Source organism: Portunus trituberculatus, chromosome 30, assembly GCF_017591435.1.
Source record: "Portunus trituberculatus isolate SZX2019 chromosome 30, ASM1759143v1, whole genome shotgun sequence".
NCBI classification, from domain to species: domain Eukaryota; kingdom Metazoa; phylum Arthropoda; class Malacostraca; order Decapoda; family Portunidae; genus Portunus; species Portunus trituberculatus.
In genome coordinates, this window is record NC_059284.1 from 1,471,736 (window position 1) to 1,495,733 (window position 23,998).

The 23,998-nt window shown below is 41.2% G+C and overlaps 3 protein-coding genes and 1 non-coding gene across 5 annotated transcripts in view; 2 read left to right on the top strand and 2 right to left on the bottom strand.

Annotated features, from left to right (window-relative positions):
• Window positions 1-212: 212 nt before the first annotated feature.
• Window positions 213-4,084, top strand: LOC123510697 (peritrophin-1-like). Of its 2 annotated transcripts, none has more exons than XM_045266026.1 (3): window positions 213-246; window positions 2,795-3,111; window positions 3,919-4,084. In XM_045266026.1, the coding sequence occupies exons 2-3, from the start codon at window positions 2,860-2,862 to the stop codon at window positions 3,952-3,954; spliced, it is 288 nt and encodes a 95-aa protein (XP_045121961.1). In that variant the 5' UTR covers window positions 213-246; window positions 2,795-2,859; the 3' UTR covers window positions 3,955-4,084. The 2 variants fall into 2 exon arrangements, with proteins under 2 accessions (XP_045121961.1, XP_045121960.1); XM_045266025.1 differs by lacking the exon at window positions 213-246 and adding an exon at window positions 2,165-2,397.
• Window positions 4,085-4,484: 400 nt separating this feature from the next.
• LOC123510935 (peritrophin-1-like) overlaps window positions 4,485-23,998 on the top strand; it is a 59,236-nt gene continuing 39,722 nt past the window's right edge. The window contains exons 1-2 of the mRNA XM_045266438.1: window positions 4,485-4,573; window positions 4,887-5,180. Coding sequence (XP_045122373.1) covers window positions 4,929-5,180 — 252 coding nt within the window. The 5' untranslated portion in view covers window positions 4,485-4,573; window positions 4,887-4,928. The remainder of the gene's footprint in view (window positions 4,574-4,886; window positions 5,181-23,998) is intronic.
• On the bottom strand, window positions 7,347-7,420 carry Trnav-cac. The gene has a single exon. It is a non-coding gene; the product is annotated as a tRNA-Val (tRNA).
• On the bottom strand, window positions 10,502-11,591 carry LOC123510933. The gene is made up of 2 exons (XM_045266434.1): window positions 11,272-11,591; window positions 10,502-10,651 (listed from the first exon to the last, which is right to left on the bottom strand). Exons 1-2 carry the CDS (start codon window positions 11,521-11,523, stop codon window positions 10,616-10,618), a joined length of 288 nt encoding a protein of 95 aa, XP_045122369.1. The 5' UTR covers window positions 11,524-11,591; the 3' UTR covers window positions 10,502-10,615.

Below are 23,998 nucleotides of genomic sequence, written 5' to 3' on the forward strand. Positions count from 1 at the left end.
CTTCCTGTTCTCACCCCCTCAAAAAATCATGCCTTGTTTTTTATTATTTTTATTTATTAATCTCTTTATCTACGGTGGTATTAGAGGTTTGGCAGGAGAGGAAGTGCGTCGCCCACCTGCCGTGTTATCATGCGGGGCGTGGCGGAGATAAGCGTACCTGGAAAATGGGAATGAGGTTGTGTGGCATGATTCTACTTAGTTAAATGAGTACACACACGTGTTGGAGATGAGGGATTGTGAAAGCAGGTCAGAAAGGACAGTGTTTGTTTATTTATTTGTATATTTATTTATTCATTTATTTATTTGTTTATTTATTTATCTATTTATTCACCATTGATCTATCCATTAAGTTTCGAGCACGTTAGGCAAGAGATAAAGGAGATAAAAAAATATCACTACTACTACTACTACTACTACTACTACTACTACTACTACTACTACTACTACTACTACTACTACTACTACTACTACTACTGCTGCTGCTGCTGCCTCATATCGGTTGCCCTCACCAGTCTAAACATAAACTGAAGTTCTACAAGACTTCCTCTCCATTTTCTTTGTAAAATTTTCTCGTTTGTTTTACTAGTCCATGATATCATCAACATTCTTGTCCAGCATCACATATCCATGATTTGCAGTATTCTTTGCGTCTCTTTATGAATTGTCCACGCCTTGCAGCCATACAACAACACTGACAATATCGATGTTTTAACCATTCTTCTCTATATATTACTGATAAGTGTGAGTTTGTTAGAATTGTCCTAATTTTACTATAGCTGATTTGGAAGGTAGAAGAGTAGGAGGAAAGAATGTGCTCTCTCTCTCTCTCTCTCTCTCTCTCTCTCTCTCTCTCTCTCTCTCTCTCTCTCTCTCTCTCTCTCTCTCTCTCTCACACACACACACACACACACACACACACACACACACACACACACACACACACACACACACACACACACACACACACACACACACACACACAAAGATGATACTAGAACTAAAGGACCTAACATATGAAGAAAGGCTGAAGGAAATGGGACCGCCAACCTTACAATATAGAATAGAAAGAGGAGACCTAATAACATTGTATAAAATAGTTAATGACATTGAAAAGATAGACGGAAGACCTGGTGCTGGTGACAGAAGAAGCTGGAAAGACAAGAGGACATGTAAAGAAGATTAGGAAGAGGTAATGTGTGAAGGATATTGGAAAATACAGTTTTCCACATAGAACGGTGGAGAAGTGGAATGCATTGAGTGATGAAGTTGTTACAGCACGTCATAATAAAGAAAAATTAGGTATGTGGAGATATGGAGACAGGACACTATGAGCCCCGCCCGAACCCTGTACAATACAATAATTATTAGGTACAACTCGGTAAATGCACACACACACACACACACACACACACACACACACACACACACACACACACGCTCGGTAGCTCAGTGGTTAGAGCGCTGGCTTCACAAGCCAAAGGACCGGGTTCGATTCTCCGGCCGGGTGGAGATATTTGGGTGTGTCTCCTTTCACGTGTAGCCCCTGTTCACCTAGCAGTGAGTAGGTACGGGATGTAAATCGAGGAGTTGTGACCTTGTTGTCCCGGTGTGTGGTGTGTGCCTGGTCTCAGGCCTATCCGAAGATCGGAAATAATGAGCTCTGAGCTCGTTCCGTAGGGTAACGTCTGGCTGTCTCGTCAGAGACTGCAGCAGATCAAACAGTGAAACACACACACACACACACACACCCTGTATTGCTTTTCCTTCTATCCACTGCATCTTTGTATGTCGGGTATCCTTGCAGTAGGTAGCTGGGAGAACATTAATCTTGTGTGTGTGTGTGTGTGTGTGTGTGTGTGTGTGTGTGTGTGTAATTCACCACTCTGGTCTGCTGGTCACCTAGCCGGTCTTCCCCATTACGGAGCGAGCTCAGGGGTCATAGACCGATGTTCGGGTAGGACTGAAACCACAACACACTCCACACACCGGGACAGCGAGGCCACAACTCCTCGAGTTACATCCCGTACCTACTTGATGCTAGGTGAACAGAGGCTATATATTAAGAGGCTTGTGCATTTGCCTCGCCGCGCCTGGGACTCGAACCCGGGCCTTTTTGGTTATGAGCCGAGCGTGCTAACCACTACACCACTCTTGTGTGTGTGTGTGTGTGTGTGTGTGTGTGTGTGTGTGTTTTTTTTCACCTACGTATGTGATTATTATTTTTTTCTATGCAAGAGAAAGTAAGAGGCGTTGTTCCCACAGAGGAAGCATTGTCGGTCAATTGAATGAATAAAATGAGGTCAGTAGTGCTACAGGAAGGTCAGTGGAATTTTCTGCAAGTATATAACACAAGTGGAAGGCTCAGGACAGAATAGAACTCAACGAAGAAAGTAACAGGTAAGAAAGGTCAGCTGCAGTACTGACTCAACATGCCTTAGTTCTTGGTGCTGCTGAAATACCAAGTTCAATTTGATTTTATCCATTGAGATGAGGATGCTAAACTTGTATTGTGTTCTTGTATGGAAGTATAACTATGAGGTAGTGATGATGCGCTCCAGATGTCATAGTGATTTTATTTGTTTCACTCATTACAAATAGTTTAGAAGGCTGCAATACTTAAATCTTTCTTTCTTTATTTTTTTTGTATTTGTCGTAGAACCTTCATGCCAGGTCTTAAGTTTTGTTGGCTAACAAGAGGAGGAGAAAGGAATATGAGTAGTTAATCTAAACTGCAATGTTATCCTTACAATCTAGACATATTTCTGGTATTTTATTGATACATTTTTTTTTCAAGTGTACTTCACAACACGTCAATTAGTGGTATTCCTTGAGCTCCCCCTGTACTCCTAACAACTCAAGATGAAGAACTTCCTACTCGCCCTCGTTATGGTGGTGGCATTGAGCCTTGCTACTGCCAGGATTAATATACATTGCCCATCTGAAGTGAACGTGCGGTGCCCTTCTTTGGGAAACGACGCAGTGCATCTGCCTCACCCCCACGACTGTTCGAAGTACTGCGTGTGTGTGGCTAAAGGATTGGCCTACGAACTTTCATGCCCCCCGACACTGTTGTGGGATGACACAGTACTTACGTGTAACTGGCCCGATAATGTAAGTGCCTGTGTTTTACAATCATTGACTTTTTTTTCAGGTTATCCACTACTGTTCGCACATTGTTTCGTTAATGACAAACCTCGTTGAGGCATTTTTTTGTTTCACGGCCACCTCTCAGTATTTTGCTGCTTTGACTTTGGAAACTTTTCCCTAATTCCACTTTTCTTTCTTGTTGATTGTAAATTTTTTTTTGTCTCTCTCTCTCTCTCTCTCTCTCTCTCTCTCTCTCTCTCTCTCTCTCTCTCTCTCTCTCTCTCTCTCTCTCTCTCTCTCTCTCTCTCTCTCTCTCTCTCTCTCTCTCTCTCTCTCTCTCTCTCTCTCTCTCTCTCTCTCTCTCTCTCTCTCTCTCTCTCTCTCTCTCTCTCTCTCTCTCTCTCTCTCTCTCTCTCTCTCTCTCTCTCTCTCTCTCTCTCTCTCTCTCTCTCTCTCTCTCTCTCTCTCTCTCTCTCTCTCTCTCTCTCTCTACATGTGCTCTGTCATCTGTTCTGATTCATCTTCCACTTCAAGCCACTTCAATCCTTATGTATTCACTACTGAAGTAGGAGTAGAAAGTCTACCCAACAAGATCTAGCTAGCTTAACCTAACCAATAAGTAAACTAAACTAATCCAACTAATATAACCGAACGTAACCTAACTTTACTTAACCTAACCTAACCAGAATCGAATCTAATCTAATCTAACTTAACTTTACCCAACCTGACCTCACCATCTAACCTACACGCAACATCCCTGACGTAAGCAAAAACCGAATGTTTCATAACACTAAGCCTACATATTTTTCTCAGTCTTGATGTTTTCCCCAGGTGGATTGTGGGACTCGCCCTGTGCAGCACTTCTAGACATTCATTCAAGTAGAAAAGTAGAGACGACGACGAATTTAATTCATTTAATGCTTGTTATGGGCACCTGGTGAAGGGTTGTTTTGGTCCATTTCTGTACTTGTAGTTTGTAATAAATGTTATGCTATTATTCCTGTTTCATGTATCGCTCATCGAGAAATTGATTGTTTAAGGACTACACTATTTTTATTTATTTATTTATTTTTTTTGTGTGTGTATGTGTATGTGAACATGTGTGTCAAAAGATCTAATATAAAAAACACTTGTCTCTAATATCTGCATGAAATGTTTGCAAATTCCTTCCTTTCTTTTCTTCTTTCTCTCTTCATTTAAACATCATTCCTAAACAACGAGTATAAGAAATATGATAAGCAACAAAGAAGAAGGTAAATTCAGTAATGTGGAGGAACCAAGCGAGTCAGAAACAGAAGGTTTCGAAAAGGCTACGTGGACAGAGTAATTTTTTCCAGGAAGAGTCTCGGAGTTATGTTAAAGGGAGAAGCGGTGGTGAGAGTGCACATATGGAGGGAAAATGGACAGGTGGCGATGTGGGCAGTGTGTATATAACATGATTTGTTGCGGGCAACTCTACGAGTGACACAAGGGCAGGCTGGAAGAAGTAAGTCATCCTGCACTTTTTAATATGCTCCTGTATCATTGAAAAATAAAGATTAATTTGAGCTTCTTTAGGGACATATGAGGTTAACAGTAACTGTAGCTTTACTGTTACTGATACTTATAAATCACTTTCACTTTGAAAATATATATAATTTCTGAGCAATGATCATAAGGCGCTACGAAGATTGATTATCACTGTTAAATAGTTTACTTCTGCAATACGTATTTTGATAGATGGTGTTGATAATAATAATTTAACGTTTGGAGACTAATATCTGTTATAATTACCATGTAAACCATCTATACCACCACAGTTACCAACGAAGGTGAAACCACACATCTCTACACACGTGAGAATGAAGAACCTTTTGTTTGGCGCGATGTTCCTGACGGTGGTGAGTCTTGCTGCCTCCCAGTTCGGGATTCCTTGCCCCACAGCAGTAAACGCCAAGTACCCAGCGATCGGCGGAGGACAAGCAGTGTTCTTTGCTCATCCCGACGGCTGCAAGTATTGCGAGTGTGTGGATCTAGACCTGGCTTACGAGCTGTCCTGCTCCCCGGGGCTGCTGTGGGATGACATCAGGGATACGTGCAACTGGCCCGATAATGTGAGCACTATAATAGCAAGTGTTTATATTCTTATTCCCTCCTCACACAAATAGAAGCCGTGTTTGCACCTTACTCTTCTTGAACTTTTTCACTGCATGTCAATCTTTCTCATAATCATCTACAACTTTTAAAAGACTACGTACTGATGGAGTTTAATGAGGATAAAGTTCTTATTTAAGTTCAGTTTATTGTTGTGGCCTTAGTGTTAACAGGAGACGACCGTAGCGGAAAGGGGTTTATATCTTTTCTTGTTTGCGCATGGTTTTAATTTGGGTTGTGTAGCGTTAGTACCTGGAAGCCTGTTCTTGGAATTCGCATGTATAGTTTTAAAATTACATCTCTCTCTCTCTCTCTCTCTCTCTCTCTCTCTCTCTCTCTCTCTCTCTCTCTCTCTCTCTCTCTCTCTCTCTCTCTCTCTCTCTCTCTCTCTCTCTCTCTCTCTCTCTCTCTCTCTCTCTCTCTCTCTCTCTCTCTCTCTCTCTCTCTCTCTCTCTCTCTCTCTCTCTCTCTCTCTCTCTCTCTCTCTCTCTCTCTCTCTCTCTCTCTCTCCACACACCACAGATACAGCTGTACTTACTGGGACTCACACACACATGTCTCTCTCTCTCTCTCTCTCTCTCTCTCTCTCTCTCTCTCTCTCTCTCTCTCTCTCTCTCTCTCTCTCTCTCTCTCTCTCTCTCTCTCTCTCTCTCTCTCTCTCTCTCTCTCTCTCTCTCTCTCTCTCTCTCTCTCTCAAATGGGTGAGCCTCTTAAGAGTGTAGTCCCTGTTCACCTAGCAGTAATTAGGTACAGGATGTAATTATGAAGGTTGTGGTTTCACCGTCCCGGTGTGTGCTGTGTTGTGTGTGGTGTGGTCTCAGTCTTAACCGGAGATCGGTCTGTATGAGCTCTGAGCGCGGTTCCGTAATGGGGAAGATCGGCTGGGTGACCAGCAGGCGACCGGTGAAAAAAAAAAAAAAATTTTCTGGGATTTGTGGGATTACTGTCCTATTATATAAATTGGAAGATAGTTTGTTCCTCCAAATAACACTTTGGTTGCATCTTTGTTTCTATCTAAGTAGGACATTTAGCAGAAATTAACCCATAGATGAATTTGAGACGTCCTTCAAAGTGGCTTGCTTGTTCTATTAATGTTTGATATTTATTTTGTTTTCCAGGTGGACTGCAAATCTCGTCCCCATATATATATATATATATATATATATATATATATATATATATATATATATATATATATATATATATATATATATATATATATATATATATATATATATATATGTGTGTGTGTGTGTGTGTGTGTGTGTGTGTGTGTGTGTATTCACCTAGTTGTAATTTTACAGGGCCTGGGTATCATACTCGTGTGGCCCCGTCTCCATATCTACACACATCCAACTTTCCTTTAAAACTATGCACACTCCTCGCTGACACCACCTCCTCACTCAAACCATTCCACACCTCCACACATCTTTGTGGGAAACTATATTTCTTCACAAAGATGCGTGAAGGTGTGGAATGGTTTGAGTGAGGAGGTGGTGTCACCGAGGAGTGTGCATAGTTTTAAAGGAAAGTTGGTGTGTAGATATGGAGACGGTGCCACACGAGTATGATACCCAGGCCCTGTAAAATTACAACTAGTGAATACACACACACACACACACACACACACATATATATATATATATATATATATATATATATATATATATATATATATATATATATATATATATATATATATATATATATATATATATATATATATATATATATATATATATATATATATATATATATATATATATATATATATATATATATATATATATATATATATATATATATATATATATATATATATATATATATATATATATATATATGGGGACGAGATTTGCAGTCCACCTGGAAAACAAAATAAATGTGTGTGTGTGTGTGTGTTTTTGTTTCACTGTTTGATCTGCTGCAGTCTCTGACGAGACAGCCAGACGTTACCCTACGGAACGAGCTCATAGCTCATTATTTCCGATCTTCGGATAGGCCTGAGACCAGGCACACACCACACATCGGGACAACAAGGTCACAACTCCTCGATTTACATCCCGTACCTACTCACTGCTAGGTGAACAGGGGCTACACGTGAAAGGAGACACACCCAAATATCTCCACCCGGCCGGGGAATCGAACCCCGGTCCTCTGGCTTGTGAAGCCAGCGCTCTAACCACTGAGCTACCGGGCGCGTGTGTGTGTGTGTGTGTGTGTGTGTCTGTTTGCTGATTGATATGTGTGTGTGTTTTGTTCATTTATGTATTTTTATTTGTTTATTTATTTATTTATTCATATATATATTTATTTATTTTTCATTTATTTATGTGTGTGTGTGTGTGTTTCACTGTATGATCTGCTGCAGTCTCTGACGAGACAGCCAGACGTTACCCTACGGAACGAGCTCAGAGCTCATTATTTCCGATCTTCGGATAGGCCTGATACCAGAGGCACACACCACACACCGGGACAACAAGGTCACAACTCCTCGATTTACATCCCGTACCTACTCACTGCTAGGTGAACAGGGGCTACACGTGAAGGGAGACACACCCAAATATTTCCACCCGGCCGGGGAATCGAACCCTGGTCCTCTGGCTTGTGAAGCCAGTGCTCTAACCACTGAGCTACCGGGCTGTGTGTGTGTGTGTGTGTGTGTGTTCACCGGTCGCCCAGCCAGTCTTCCCCATTACGGAACGAGCTCAGAGCTCATACTGACCAATCTTCAGTTAGGACTGAGACCACCACACACATCTCAGCACACACCGAGACGGCGAGGCCACAACCCCTCGAGTTACATCCCGCACGTATTTACTGCAAGGTGAACAAGGACTACACATTAAGAGGCTCGTCCATATGCCTCGCCGCTCGCGGGATTCGAACCCGTGCCTTCTCGGTTGTGAGCCGAGCGTGCTAACCACTACACTACGCGGTGTGTATGTTTCACTGTTTGATCTGTTGCAGTCTCTGACGAGACAGCCAGACGTTACCCTACGGAACGAGCTCAGAGCTCATTATTTCCGATCTTCGGATAGGCCTGATACCAGGCACACACCACACACCGGGACAACAAGGTCACAACTCCTCGATTTACATCCCGTACCTACTCACTGCTAGGTGAACAGGGGCTACACGTGAAAGGAGACACACCCAAATATCTCCATCCGGCCGGGGAATCGAACCCCGGTCCTCTGGCTTGTGAAACCAGCGCTCTAACCACTGAGCTACCGGGCGTGTGTGTGTGTGTGTGTGTGTGTGTGTGTGTGTGTGTGTGTGTGTGTGTGTGTGTGTCCCAGGAGAATTATGTTTGTATGAATCCTTTGCCTACGTGCAGCTTTTGCCAATATATTTCTGCACGTTGTGTTTGTTAATCACGGGGTGGGGGGGAGGGTGGATAGCAACAGGAAGGAATAGAGAGGACAAGTAAATGGAGTAGAAAGGGTGCTCTAATGTAAAGGATGCAAGTACCATTTGTTAGTGCTGTGATGTGAAGCATTCATCTTCATGTCATTTGTGTTATGATTTTTGTTCATCCATAAACTTTTTAGGAGTACAAAAGCCGGTATTTCCTGGTTTACATTACTTCACTATGATAAATGAATTAATTTAAACTTAGTTACTTCTTGTTGAAAATTTAACACACACTACTGTCTACCCATATCCGTAAACATTCCTAAGGAATGATTTCCAGAGGAAAACTCTCTCTCTCACAGGAGAGAGAGAGAGAGAGAGAGAGAGAGAGAGAGAGAGAGAGAGAGAGAGAGAGAGAGAGAGAGAGAGAGAGAGATGTATTTATAGAATGATACAAGTGAATTTAAAGATCAAACTTGAAGGTACTAACTGTAATCTGATTTCATGCACCACATTAATTAAAACAATACACAAACAAGAGCTATGTTTAAACCCTTTTTCTGTTAACACTAACGCCACAATAACAAATTGAACAAATATATTGAATAAAATTGAACATTGATAAGAATTTCATCTTCGTTAAGCTCCAGCAGGACATAGTCTTTTAAAAGTTGTAAGCGATTATGGGAAAGAATAGAAAACAGTGAAACAGTCAAAGAAAGAGTAAGGTGCATACATGGCTGCTATTGTGTAAGTGGGTGGGGAAGTACAAATGCTTGCTGGTATGACGCTCACATAATCGGGCCAGTTGCACTATCTCTGAGGTCATTCCACGGCAGTCCCGAGGAACAGGACAACTCATAAGCTAGGCTTAGATCCACACACTCGCAGTACTTGGAGTAGTCATCAGGATTGACGAAAAAACCGCCTGTCCCCAGCCAATCACTGGACAACACGTCTTGGCGTTTACTACTGAGGGTCAAGAAATCCTGATCTGGGAAGCAGCAACACTCATCACCGTTAGAAACATCAATCCAAACAAGAGGCTTTTGATTATCATGTATGTTGAGTTAGGTATGTTTTCACTTGTATTGGTAACTGTAATGGAAAAACGGTTTACATGGTGATTATAACAGATAGTCTAAAAATATTGTATTATTAGTATCAACATTATAAATTAAGATAGAAATTGCAGAGGTATGTCAAGTAATAGACACGATTGATCTTTGTAGCTTCTTATGATTATTGCTCAAAATTGTGTGTACTTTCAAAGTGAGAAATGTTTTATAAATATCAATACCAGTAAAGCTACAGTTACAGTTTATCTCTGCTGTACCAGAAGAAGCTCAAAATAACCTTATCTTTCAGTGACACAGGTGCATGATATAAAAAAAAGAGGGGATGACTTGCCTCTTCTAGCGTTCCCTTATGTCACTTGTAGAGTCCCCTCGCACAAATCACGTTAGATATACGCCATCCACACCGCCATCCGTCCATTTCCCTTTATATTTGCACTTCCACCACCACTTTTCCATTTAACTTAACTCAAAGACCCTTCTAGGAAGAGATTACTGTCAACATAGACTTTTCGGAACCTTCTCTTTCTGACTCAATTAATTCCTTCACACTAATGTAGTCGTTTTCTTCCTTCTTTCTTATCATATTTACTATACTTTTTTTTTAGGAATGACGCTAAAGTTGAGTGAGAAAGAAGAAAGAAGGAAAGAAACACCAAACATTTCAGTGTTAATGTTTTAGATATTTTGACACACACACACACACACACACACACACACACACACACACACACACACACACACACACACACACACACACACACACACACACACACACACACACAGAAGGTATACCCAATGCATCTCCCTAAACAATAAATTCTTCAAGGAGTGACAAAGAACAGAAATAATAACATAACATTTATTAAAGCTGCGAGTACAACAATTAACCAAGACAACCCTTCACCAGGTACCCATACTAACCTTTTCGTCATCAAATCTCTTTTTTCCTCCTTGAGTGTCTAGAAGTGCTGCACAGGGCGATTGCCGCAATCCACCTGGGAAAACATCAAGACTGAGAAGAATAGGTAACCTTAGTGTTATTTGGTTTTTGCTTAGATTAGGAATAATGCGCAAAAGTTAGATAGTAAGGTCAGATCAGGTCTGGTGAACTGAAGTTAGATTAGATTAGTTTAGGTTATAGGTAAAGCTAGGTCAGGTTAACTGGGTTGGCTTGGGTTAGGTTTAGTAAGTTTCAGTTAGGTTTGGTTAAGTCTCATTGAGTGGACTTTCAACTGCTACTTCAGGAATGAATATACTTGTACAAGGATTGATGTCGCTTGAAGTAGATCAACAGATGACACAGCACAGGAGTTATGAGAGAGAGAGAGAGAGAGAGAGAGAGAGAGAGAGAGAGAGAGAGAGAGAGAGAGAGAGAGAGAGAGAGAGAGAGAAAACTAAAAACAGTAAAACAAAATTTTCACAAAGACCAAGAAGAAAGAATAGTGAAATTAGAGAAAAGTTTCCAGCGTCAAAGCAAGAAAATAGTGAGAGGTGGCCTTGGAACAAAAAGAAATACCTCAACAAGGTTTGTCATTAACGAATAAATTTGCGAATAGCAGTAGACAACCAAAAAAAAAAAAAAAAAGGTCAATGATTGTAAACCACATGCACTTACATTATCGGGCCAGTTGCACGCTTGTATTGTGTCATCCCACAAGAGTGTCCAGGGGCAATAAAGCGCATAGGCCAGTCCTTCACCCACACACTGGCAGTACATGTTGCAGTAGTGGGGATGAGGCAGATGCACCGCGGTGTTTCCCACAGGAGGGCACCGCACGTTCACTTCTGCCGGGCAATGTCTATATGTACTGGCAGCAGCAAGGCTCACTGCCACCACCATAACAAGGCCAAGCAGAAAGTTCTTCATCTTGAGTTGTTGGAAATGTACGGTGATCTCAAAGAATGCCACTAATTGACGTGACGTGTTATGAAGTGCACCTGAAAAAAAAAAAGATTCCAGAAGTCTGTGTAGATCGGAAAAAATAATCTTACAATTTGAAGAAACTACTAATCTTCCTTCTCCTTTTCTCTATGGCCAACAAGACTGAAAATTTGGTGTGAAGGTTCAGTTACAAATACTCCTTAATGGTACTGTACCACTCCAGATTTCAAAACTACATGTAATAAGTGAATAAAGAAAAAAACAAAAAAACATTATGATATGTAAGCCAATTATCTCTTAAGTTACAATTACACTTCTAAATAAGAACACAATAACAGATTAGCATCTACATCTCAATGGACATAACTAAATCGATCTTGATACTTAAGCAGCACCAAGAACTAAGGCATGTTTGGTCAGTACTCCAGCTGACCTATCTTACCTGTTTCTCTCTTCGCTGAGTTCTATGCTCTCCTGAGCCTTCCACGTGTGTTATATACTTGTAGAAATATCTGTTAACCTTCCTGGTGTGCTCCTGACCTCATCCAATTCGTTCACTTGACCGACATTGCCTCCTCCGTGGGAACAATGTCTCTTACTTTCCCTTGCATCGAAAAAAAAAAGAAAGAAAACGTGAAAATATGTAAAGGGGTCCGATGTAAATAGTCACATGTGACGTGTGTGTGTGTGTGTGTGTGTGTGTGTAATTCACTGTTTGATCTGCTGCAGTCTCTGACGAGACAGCCAGACGTTACCCTACGGAACGAGCTCAGAGCTCATTGTTTCCGATCTTCGGATAGGCCTGAGACCAGGCACACACCACACACCGGGACAACAAGGTCACAACTCCTCGATTTACATCCCGTACCTACTCACTGCTAGGTGAACAGGGGCTACACGTGAAAGGAGACACACCCAAATATCTCCACCCGGCCGGGGAATCGAACCCGGGTCATCTGGCTTGTGATGCCAGCGCTCTAACCACTGAGCTACCGTGTGTGTGTGTGTGTGTGTGTGTGTGTGTGTGTGTGTGTGTGTGTGTGCATGCATCTTGTTGTGTTTGTTAGTCAGAGAGGGGATAGCAACAGAAAGGAATAGAGAGGGCAAGTAAGGAACAGAGGCTTCTCTGATGTTAAGGATGCACTACTTGAGTTCAAATAGTTCCACAGAGTTCAAAGAGATAAATGGATGAGCGGTTTGTTAGAGTTCTGATGTGAAGCATTGATTTTTTTTGTTTTGTATAAGAGGAGAGGACTGGCCAAGGACAAAAAAAAAAAAAAAAGAAAAAAAGGCCCATTCAGTCTCTTATGCAAAGGACAGGGGCAAGTGTCTTGAAACCTCCCTCTAGAATGAAGTCAAGTCTTTGGAAGTTGGAAATACAGAAGCAGGTAGGAGTTCCAGGCCGCCGTGGTACAGTGGAACCATGCGCGGTTTGGGGTCCGAGGGATCTCCAAGCACACGGGTTCGAATCCTGTCCACGGTCCGAGTGTAGGTTGGGCTTCCTCACTCGGGGTAACGGTTTCCTAGCAGATGGGCTTTGAGATAGGAGGTACCCTAAACAGTATCCTCTTTAGCCCATAAATTCCCGTGAAAAGTCCACATGGTATAAAAAAAAACAAAAAAAAACTGGCTGCCGTGGTACAGTGGAACCATGGGTGCTTTGGGGTCCGAGGGTCTCCAAGCGCACGGGTTCGAATCCTGTCCACGGTCCGAGTGTAGGTTGGGCTTCCTCACTCGGGACAATGGTTTCCTAGCGGGTGGGCTTTGAGATAGAAGGTACCTTAAAAAGTATCTCCTTTAGCCCATAGATTCCCATGAAAAGCCCACATGGTATGAAAAAAAAAAGATGAAAGACTGAATAAGGGTTAAAGGAAGAAGAATGCCGGGTGCAGCGAAGCAACAGGAGAAGGAGAGGCATGCAGTTAGCTAGATCAAAAGAGCATTTAGCATGAAAATAGCGGTAAAAGATAGCAAGAGATGTAACATTTCGGTGGTGAGAAAGAGGCAGGAGACAGTCAGTCGTCTCTGAAAAAGATGTGGAAAGGTGTAGGGTGGTATCATCAGCGTAAGAATGGATAAGGCAAGAAGTTTGGTTAAGATCATTAGGGAATAATAGGAAGACAGTGGGTGATAAGACAGAACCCTGAGAAACATCACTGTTAATAGATTTCGAGGAATAGTGGCCGTCTACCACATCAGCAATACAGTGGTCAGAGAGGAAACGAGGTAAAGTTGCAGAGAGAAGGATAGAAGTCGTAGAAGGGTAGTTTCGAGATCAAAGTTTTGTGCCAGACTCTATCAAAAGGTTTTGATATGTCTAACGCGACAGCAAAAGTTTCAATGAGATCTCTAAAAAAGGATAACCAAGACTCAGTAAGGAAAGCCAGAAAATCACCAGGAAGCCATACTGGCGATCAGATAAAAGATTGTGAATTGACAGATGTTTAAGAATCTTCCTATTGAGGATAGATTCAAAGACTTTAGACAAGCAAGAGATTAAAATTGTAGGGCGGTAGTTTGAGGGATTAGAACGGTCACCCTTTTTTAGGAACAGGTTTAAAGCAAGAAAATTTTCAGTAAGAAGGAAAGGTAGAAGTCAATAGACAGAGTTGGGGCCAGGCAGGGTGCAAGCACTGAAACACAGTTTTTGAGAACGATAGGAGGGACCCCATCAGGTACATAATCCTTCCGAGGGTTTAGGCCAGCGAAAGTATGGAAAACATCATTATGAAGAATTTCACTTGATGGCATGAAATAGTCAGAGGGAGGAGGAGAGGGAGGGACAACCCTAGAATCATCCAAGGTAGAGTTATTAGCAAAGGTTTGAGAGACGAGTTCAACTTTAGAGGTAGAAGTGATGGCAGGATGAAATAAAGGAGAGAAAGATGAAGTGAAGTTATTGGAGATGTTCTAGGCCAAATGCTAGAAGTCTCGAGGGGAGTTGAGTTTGACAGATTTTGACATTTTCTGTTCATGAAAAGGGTGTTTGATAAGTTGAAGAACAGTTTGGCATGATTCCGAGTAGAAATATGAAGTGCATGATATTTAGGTGATGGAAAGTTCAAGTACCTTTTGTGGGCAACCTCTCTATCATGTATAGCACGAGAACAGGCTGTGTTAAACCAAGGTTTAAAAGATTTTGGTTGTCTTACGTTCACCGGTTAAACTGGTAAGATTGGCATCGGGGAGCCGGTGAACAATAACAATAAAAAATACCCACTGCAGGTTCAACTGGTGAGGAAATGCAAAAGGGGGCACTTTAAAAAGCTATTTTAATAACCCATAATGAAATTGACACACATAGATATAACATGAAACATGAAACAAATATATGACATGAAACACAGGAAAATGACATACAAATATACATATAACACAGTAATAAATACAACAATAAAGAACCTAACTTAATACCTAACAATAATCCTAATCCTATATGGAGGCAATGTGGAGAACACGGGACGAGGTGAAGTGATACTTATGAGGTGTCGCAGTGGTGAAGTGCTGGGTGATGGTTGATCCCACGAGTAAGACCCAAGAGGCGTTGTGTTCACTGGTTGAAGCCTGGACCTCAACTGACTTCCAGAAAGCCAAGAGCTGGCTTAACACTTCCGGTTGAGTCGAATGGGGCCGCGTGAATCCAACTTCGGGACAGTAGCGGGCTTCATGAAATGGTGACGTGGAGGGTTCATGAGACGGTAGCGTGGAAGGTTCACGAGACGGTGACGTGGAAGGGGAGGCGGAGAGGTGGCGAACGAGGTAACAAGCGGAGGAGGTGATGGTAGTGGAGTATGTTACGGGCGGGCCGTAACAGTTGAGACAAAGAATGAAGAATGTATGCCAGACACTATCACCTCTATTATACGCTCAGCACACAGAGATGGGTCTCTGACACGGAAATAGTAATCATTCCAGGGAAAATCAGTATAATACCTCCTCAGGTCCCCTCAACTGGCAGAGGTAAAACGCTAGAAGCACCTCCGTCTTGAGGGATCCTGATGAGGGATTAGAGAAATAGGACAAGTACAGGTATGAGATTGTGATCAGATTTGCCCAATGGCGAAGAGAGGGTTACATCATAAGCAGAAGGATTAGAGGTAAGGAAAAGATCAAAGATTCACACAGAAGTTTAGGAAGATAAACTGTTTAGGAGTACAAAAACCGGTATTTCCTGGTTTGCATTGCTTCACTATGATAAAATGAAATTCTCGTAACTTTACAGTTATTTTTTGTTGAATATTTTACATACACTCCTATCTACCCATATCCGTAATCATTCCCTTTTGCCGAAAACCTCTAAAAACGGTGATATGCCATCAATGTAGTATGATATTGAATCAAATAAAGGGCAAGCTGACAGCTGGAGGAGTCTCATTGATAATCGGCAACTAGGCACAGCACACCACTCAAAGACATGAGAAAGGCTGGTACAGAGGTTTCTTTCACTAAAAACTTTACATATTCGCACCTTTTAAAATCTACCCATATCCGTAATCATTCCCTTTTGCCGAAAACCTCTGAAAACGGTGATATGCCATCAATGTAGTATGAGATTGAATCAAATAAAGGGCAAGCTGACAGCTGGAGGAGTCTCAGAGGCATATACATTGATAATCTGCAACTACGCACAGCGCACCACTCAAAGACATGAGAAAGTCTAGTACAGAGGTTTCTTTCACTAAAGATTTTACATCTTCGCACCTTTTTTTTATATATTCAACCTCACATAAGCTGTTGCTTTATTCCTACATCAAATAAAATTTAAATGTATGAAATAGAGCTTGGAAAGTAATTTACTTGAATATTTGAATAAAAACATTATTAGTCACTGTATACCACTCATCGAATTTACCGACACAGGCAAAACGGCAAGATTTGAACACTTCAGAATGAGAAACCATCTGTTTGCCACGGTGGTCCCGGCAGTGGCGAGTCTTGCTGCAACACATACTGGTAATGTTTTCTCAGAGAACGCCTGCAGGAACGGCGCTTTTCCTGCCACACCCGAGTGATTGCTCTAAATACAGCGAGTATAATCAGGAGGTGGTCGCTTAAGAACTGCATTGCCCTGACGGCCTCATGTGGGTTGAATTGAGGAACTCCTGCTAGCGGTGGTATATAATATGAGTATCTAATGTCAGGCAGTGTTTATGTTAGATATGTTATCTATCGTAATTTTCTCAGGGTTTCCATTGATACAAAACATCAACTCTTCCTCCGTTTAAAAAGTACAACGTTGAAGAATTAAGGGACCTTTAAGAAAGCGTATTCTCTCTAACACGTTGTAATTTTCAAGTGGAGTGAGGCTCTCGTCCCAAATCATAAAAGTATGCAAGGAAGTATGGCAGGGAAAAGCCGCTCATTACATTTATTGGTTTGATGTTGTTTTAATAGTCTAATTAAAGGGAATTTGTAATTACTGTTATACATATCTTTCCAACACCTTTACGTATTTATTCTTTTGACAGTGGCGAGAGAGAGAGAGAGAGAGAGAGAGAGAGAGAGAGAGAGAGAGAGAGAGAGAGAGAGAGAGAGAGAGAGAGTGTTTGTTCGTGTATGTGTGTGTGTACGTGTGTGTGTTTGTTTGTGTGTGTGTTTCACTGTTTGATCTGCTGCAGTCTCTGACGAGACAGCCAGACGTTACCCTACGGAACGAGCTCAGAGCTCATTATTTCCGATCTTCGGATAGGCCTGAGACCAGGCACACACCACACACCAGGACAACAAGGTCACAACTTCTCGATTTACATCCCGTACCTACTCACTGCTAGGTGAACAGCACCTACACGTGAAAGGAGACACACCCAAATATCTCCACCCTGCCGGGGAATCGAATCCCGGTCCTCTGGCTTGTGAAGCCAGAGCTCTAACCACTGAGCTACCGGGCGTGTGTGTGTGTGTGTGTGTGTGTGTGTGTGTGTGTGTGTGTGTGTGTGTGTGTGTGTGTGTGTGTGTCTAGTTTTTCACATGTGACTATCAATATCGGACCCCATTACATATTTTCACGATTTTTTTTTTTTGATGCAAGGGAAAGTAAGAGACATTGTTCCCACGGAGGAAGCAATGTCGGTCAAACGAAAGAATTTAATGAGATCAGAAGCACACCAGGAAGGTCAACAGATATTTCTACAAGTATATAACACACGTGGAAGGCTCAGGTGAGCATAGAACTCAGCGAAGAGAGAAACAGGTAAGATAGGTCAGCTGGAGTACTGACCAAACATGCCTTAGTTCTTGGTGCTGCTTAAGTATCAAGATCGATTTAGTTTTGTCCATTGAGATGTAGATGCTAATCTGGTATTGTGTTCTTATTTAGAAGTGTAATTGTAAGTTAACACTTACATGTTATAATGCTTTTATTCACTCATTACATGTAGTTTTGAAAGCTGGAAAGCTACAGCAAAATTAAGGAGTATTTGTAGCAGAACCTTCACACCAGGTTTTCAGTCTTGTTGGCCATAGAGAGGAGAAGAAAGATTAGTAGTTTCTTCAAATTGTAAGATTATTTTTTCAGAGGTACACAATTTCTGGATTTTTTTTTCAGGTGTACTTCATAACACGTCAATTAGTGGCATTCTTTGAGATCCCTGTACATTCCCAACATCTTAAGATGAAGAACTTCCTGCTTGGCCTTGTTATGGTGGTGGCAGTGAGCCTTGCTGCTGCCAGTACATATAGACGTTGCCCGGCAGAAGTGAACGTGCGGTGCCCTCCTGTGGGAAACACCGCGGTGCATCTGCCTCATCCCCACTACTGCAACATGTACTGCCAGTGTGTGGGTGAAGGACTGGCCTATGCGCTTTATTGCCCCTGGACACTCTTGTGGGATGACACAATACAAGCGTGCAACTGGCCCGATAATGTAAGTGCATGTGGTTTACAATCATTGACCTTTTTTTTTTGGGGGGGTTATCCACTGGTATTCGCAAATTTTTCCGTTAATGACAAACCTCGTTAATGTATTTCCTTTTGTTCCAAGGCCACCTCTCACTATTTTCCTGCTTTGACGCTGGAAACTTTTCTCTAATTTCACTATTCTTTCTTGTTGGTCTTTTTGAAAATTTTGTTTCACTGTTTTTCGCTCTCTCTCTCTCTCTCTCTCTCTCTCTCTCTCTCTCTCTCTCTCTCTCTCTCTCTCTCTCTCTCTCTCTCTCTCTCTCTCTCTCTCTCTCTCTCTCTCTCTCTCTCTCTCTCTCTCTCTCTCTCTCTCTCTCTCTCTCTCTCTCTCTCTCTCTCTCTCTCTCTCTCTCTCTCATTATTCCTGTGCTCTCTCATATGTTGATGTGATTGATCTTCTGCTTCAAGCGACATCAATCCTTGTATATTCATTCCTGAAGTAGCAGTTGAAAGTCTATTCAATAAGACTTAACCAAACTTAACTGAAACTTACTTAACCTAACCTAACCTAACCTGACTCGAGCCAACCCAGTTAACCTGACCTAACTTTATCTATAACCTAAACTATTTTAATCTAACTCCAGTTCACCAGACCTGATCTGACCTTACTACCTAACCTTTGTGCATTATCCTTGATCTAAGCAAAAACCTAATAACACTAAGGTTACCTATTCTTCTCAGTCTTGATGTTTTCCCAGGTGGATTGCGGCAATCGCCCTGTGCAGCACTTGTAGACACTCGAGGAGGAAAGAAGAGATTTGATGACGAAAAGGTTGTTATGGGTACCTGGTGAAGGGTTGTCTTGGTTAATTGTGTTACTCGCAGCTTTAATAAATGTTATGTTATTATTTCTGTTCTTTGTGTCACTCCTTGAAGAATTGATTGTGTAAGGAGATGCACTGAGTATATCTTCTATGTGTGTGTGTGTGTGTGTGTGTGTGTGTGTGTGTGTGTGTGTGTGTGTGTGTGTGTGTGTGTGTGTGTGTGTGTGTGTGTGTGTGTGTCAAAATATCTAATATCTAAAGTATCTAAAATATATACATGAAATGTTTGGAGTTTGTTCCCTTCTTTTCTTCTTTCTAACTTGACTTCAGCGATCAGAACTCAGGCTTTCTGTGGCGTCCCTATGGGATCTGTTAACTTCCTGAAGGGTTGGTTGTTTCTGAAAAGACGTGAAAAAGTTTAGGGTGGTATTATCGGTGTAGGAATGGATAGAGCAAGAAGTTTGGTTTAGAAGATCATTAATGAATAATATGAATAGAGTGGGTGACAGGACTGAACCCTGAGGGACACCATTGTTAATATGTTTAGGAGAAGAACAGTGGACGTCTACAACAACATCAAGAGAACGATCAGGGATTGAAGTAGAGATAAAGTTGCAGAGAGAAGGGTAGAAACCATAGGAGGGCAGTTTTGAGATCAAAGCTTTGTGCCAGTCTCTATCAAAAGCTTTCAATATGTCTAATGCAACAACAAAAGTTTCACCAAAATAAAAAAAAAGTATGACCAAGACTCAGTATGTGAAGCCAGAAGATCACCAGTAGAGTGGCCTTGACGGAAGCCATACTGTAGATCAGATAGAAGGTTGTGAAATGACAGATGTTTAAAAATCTTCCTATTGAGGATATATGGAAAGACTTTAGACAAGCAAGAGATTAAAGTTATAGCTTGAGGTATTAGATCGATTATCCTTTTTAGGACCAGGCTAAATACAGGCTAACTTCCAACAAGAAGGAAAGGTAGAAATCGATATATCGAGCTGGAGGAGTTTGGCCAGACTAGGTGCAAGCAAGGAGGCACAGTTTTTTTTTTTTTTTTTTTTTTTAATAGTCCGATCAGGTCTATAAGCCTTCCTGGTTTTAGCCAGCTGGGACATGGAAAACATCATTGCTGACAATTTTAATCGAAGTCATAAAATAATAACCAATAACCAATAGAGTGATTGTTAGATGCTACTTTTTAAACATACATGCCAACTCACTTGCTTCATGACCGTCCTGTTTACTCTACCCTTGCAGCGTCCTTCAGATAATACAAAATTGTAACTTAAGTGTAGTTGTTCTTTACTCCTTAAATTTTTCCCCTTTATGTATTTGTGTTTACATTGTTGTACTGATGGTGGGGCTTCTTACTGTCATCCTCACAATAGTGTCTTGAGCTGCATTCCCATTACGTAATGAATAGCATGTCATGAATATCATGACATGATTATTATGACCGAATACTCATTATCACTGAATGTGAAAGATATCTTCACCATAACAAAAAGATACACTTTGGTAGTTGGCTGATTGGTGAGGCTTATCACTTTGATATGAAGACATCAACTGAGTGTTGTGTTGAGCGGGTGACAGGTGCAGTGAGTTGCCATGTATGTTTAAAAAGTAGCACTTAACTATTTTACTGGGGCGAGACTCACTAACGCTCCCTGCTTTTACCATTGCGTTCAAAGAAAAGAAAAGTCCATACGAACGCCCCAAAAGAGATTCATTAAAATTCTCTTAAGGTCGCCATCTTGGATACTTGCTTTTCAGCTGTGATTCACTTATCTGGCGGTAGTCTCCGCTAGATGGCATTAGTGTATGGTTGACATGTTTCCTTCAGCCAATAGCAGCAGTTTTTCCTTGAGGGACATTAACCAATCAGAAGCTAGTAGAAACAATAATGCCTCATAATCTCATGATACAAGAGACAACAGTGTCAGTGGAACAACTCAGGGCAACTCAGCCAATTGCCAGCTCGACCCATTGTCAGCTGGGCTCACCTATGCCAACTCGAACCACTGTGTGTACCAACGCGGCCCATTGTGTCTATCAATATTATTAATGATGGAAAGCATGATCTACAAGTTACGAAACATGTTTATTACTTCATTGACGTTGATGAGTTTAAAAGATAGGAATCAGTCACTGCCAAACATTATTATATATGTATGTTTGTGAAATATAATGAAATAAAGGTCTCTCTCTCTCTCTCTCTCTCTCTCTCTCTCTCTCTCTCTCTCTCTCTCTCTCTCTCTCTCTCTCTCTCTCTCTCTCTCTCTCTCTCTCTCTCTGTCATTATTCAGCATTGTACGTCAATACCAGGCACTCACACCTCTCAGGTCAATGTTTACACTGTACACATTGTCGCTAAAAAGTCACCGAAAAAATTATTAGCACTATCACTGAGCGTCTTTCTAGATTCACTGTACTAGCACATATATCTCAATCTCCTTCCCTCCTCCAGCCACTGTCATATGATAATACCACTTGCAGTTAGCCTACATATTTCACTCTTCTTTTCTTTGCAAACCACTATCATGTGCTAATGCACTAGTATTTTCATATATAGAAGGTCTTTCGTCGCTTCTCAGATCACTGTCATGTGCTAATGTCACTTGTAGTTTTTCATTTCAATCCACTTCACTTTCTTCTAACCTCTGTCTTCGTCAGTGTTTACCTCGGTGGTTGTGTAATGGAGAAGAGGCGCTCATAGATCTGGGTCACGGAACCTTTCGGGCTCCTGAGAGAGTGCTTAAGTTTTGAGTTACATATGAAGTTCGTAAGTGTTTAGTAAATAGCTTTTGTCATAGATATGGACTTCTTAAGGATTTAGGAAATACGTAACTATTTAGTGAATCCCGACCCTGCTGTGTTACATTTTCTTCATTGATACAAACAATAATTTAATCTTTCATTTACTGACTTTTTTCCTATAAGGCTTTGGCTGCATACATGGTACACAATAATTGTCTCCTAATGACGTGCGGTTCCACTCGAGTACGTAGAGAGCCGGAGAGTAGGGACGGGGGAGAGATGCCTAAGTCCTTCCATAAATGATAATTTCCCACAGAAATTAAGTAAAACACAACACATGCTTGTAGGATGTTTTTTTTTTTTTTTACTTAGAATTACATGAACTATCAAATCCCAAAGTATGTATATCAACTCATTGGACTTTCTGTGTAGAGTGGCTGCAACGCTGCATAAGACTTGTCTCAAAGACACACCAGTGTTAATTTACTCCTGCATTAAGTAGAATACATACATACTTATATAATAATGTTTGGCAGTGACTGATTCCCATCTTTTAAACTCATCAACGTCAATGAAGTAATAAACATGTTTCATAACTTGTAGATCATGCTTTCCATCATTAATAATGTTGATACACACAATGGGCCGCGTTGGTACACACAGTGGTTCGACTTGGTATAGGTGAGCCAAGTTGACATTGGGTCAGTTGGCAACTGGCTGAGTTGCCCTGAGTTGCTCCACTGACACTGTTTTCTTTTGTATATCATGTGATTATGAGGCATTATTGTTTCTACTAGCTTCTGATTGGTTAATGTCCCTCGAGGAAAAAGCGCTGCTATTGGCTGAAGGAAAAATGTCAACCATTCACTAATGTCATCTAGCGGAGACTACCGCCAGAGAAGAGAAACACAGTTGAGTATTCGGTCATAATAGTCATGTTATGATATTCATGACATGCTATTCATTACGTAATGGGAATGCAGCTCAAGACACTATTGTGAGGATGACAGTAAGAAGCCCCACCATCAGTACAACAATGTAAACACAAATACATAAAGGGGAAAAATTTAAGGAGTAAAGAACAACTACACTTAAGTTACAATTTTGTATTATCTGAAGGACGCTACAAGGGTAGAGTAAACAGGACGGTCATGAAGCAAGTGAGTTGGCATGTATGTTTAAAAAGTACCATCTAACAATCACTCTATTGGTTATTGGTTATTATTTCATGACTGCGATTAAAATTGTCAGCAACGATGTTTTTCATGTCCCAGCTGGCTGAAACCAGGAAGGCTTATAGACCTGATGGGATTATAAAAAAACTGTGCCTCCTTGCTTGCACCTAGTCTGGCTAAACTCCTCCAGCTCGATATATCAATTTCTACCTTTCCTTCTTGTAGGAAGTTAGCCTACATTCATCCTGGTCCTAAAAAGGGTAACCGATCTGATACCTCAAGCTACTGCCCTATAGCTTTAATCTCTTTCTTGTCTAAAATCTTTACATATATTCTTAATAGGAAGATTCTAAAACATCTGTCGTTGAACAATCTTCTATCTGATCTACAGTATGGCTTCCGTCAAGGCCACTCTACTGGTGATCTTCTGGTTTTCCAAACTGAGTCTTGATCATACTCTTTTAAAAATTTTTGTGAAACATTTGCTGTCGCATTAAACATATTGAAAGCTTTTGATACAGACTGGCACAAAGCTTTGATCTCAAAACTGACCTACGGTTTCTACCCTTCTCTCTGTAACTTTATCTTTAGTTCCATCCCTGATCTTTCTATTGCTACTGTGGTAGACGTCCACTGTTCTTCTCCTAAACATATTAACAATGGTGTCCTTCAGGGTTCAGTCCTGTCACCCACTCTATTCATGTTATTCATTAATGGTCTTCTAAACCAAACTTCTTGCCCTATCCACTCCTACGCTGATAATACCACCCTAAACATTTACACATCTTTTCAGAAACGACCAATCCTTCAGGAAGTTACAGATGCTATAGGGACGCCACAGAATGCCTGACTTCTGATCGCTAACGTCGA

Bases quoted from the DNA above. Each gene is read 5' to 3' on its own strand.
- LOC123510697 (XM_045266026.1), top strand. From the start codon at position 2,860: ATGAAGAACTTCCTACTCGCCCTCGTTATGGTGGTGGCATTGAGCCTT. The intron at 3,112-3,918 runs GTAAGTGCCTGT...TGTTTTCCCCAG, and splicing joins CGTGTAACTGGCCCGATAAT to GTGGATTGTGGGACTCGCCC.
- LOC123510933 (XM_045266434.1), bottom strand. From the start codon at position 11,523: ATGAAGAACTTTCTGCTTGGCCTTGTTATGGTGGTGGCAGTGAGCCTT. The intron at 10,652-11,271 runs GTAAGTGCATGT...ATGTTTTCCCAG, and splicing joins CGTGCAACTGGCCCGATAAT to GTGGATTGCGGCAATCGCCC.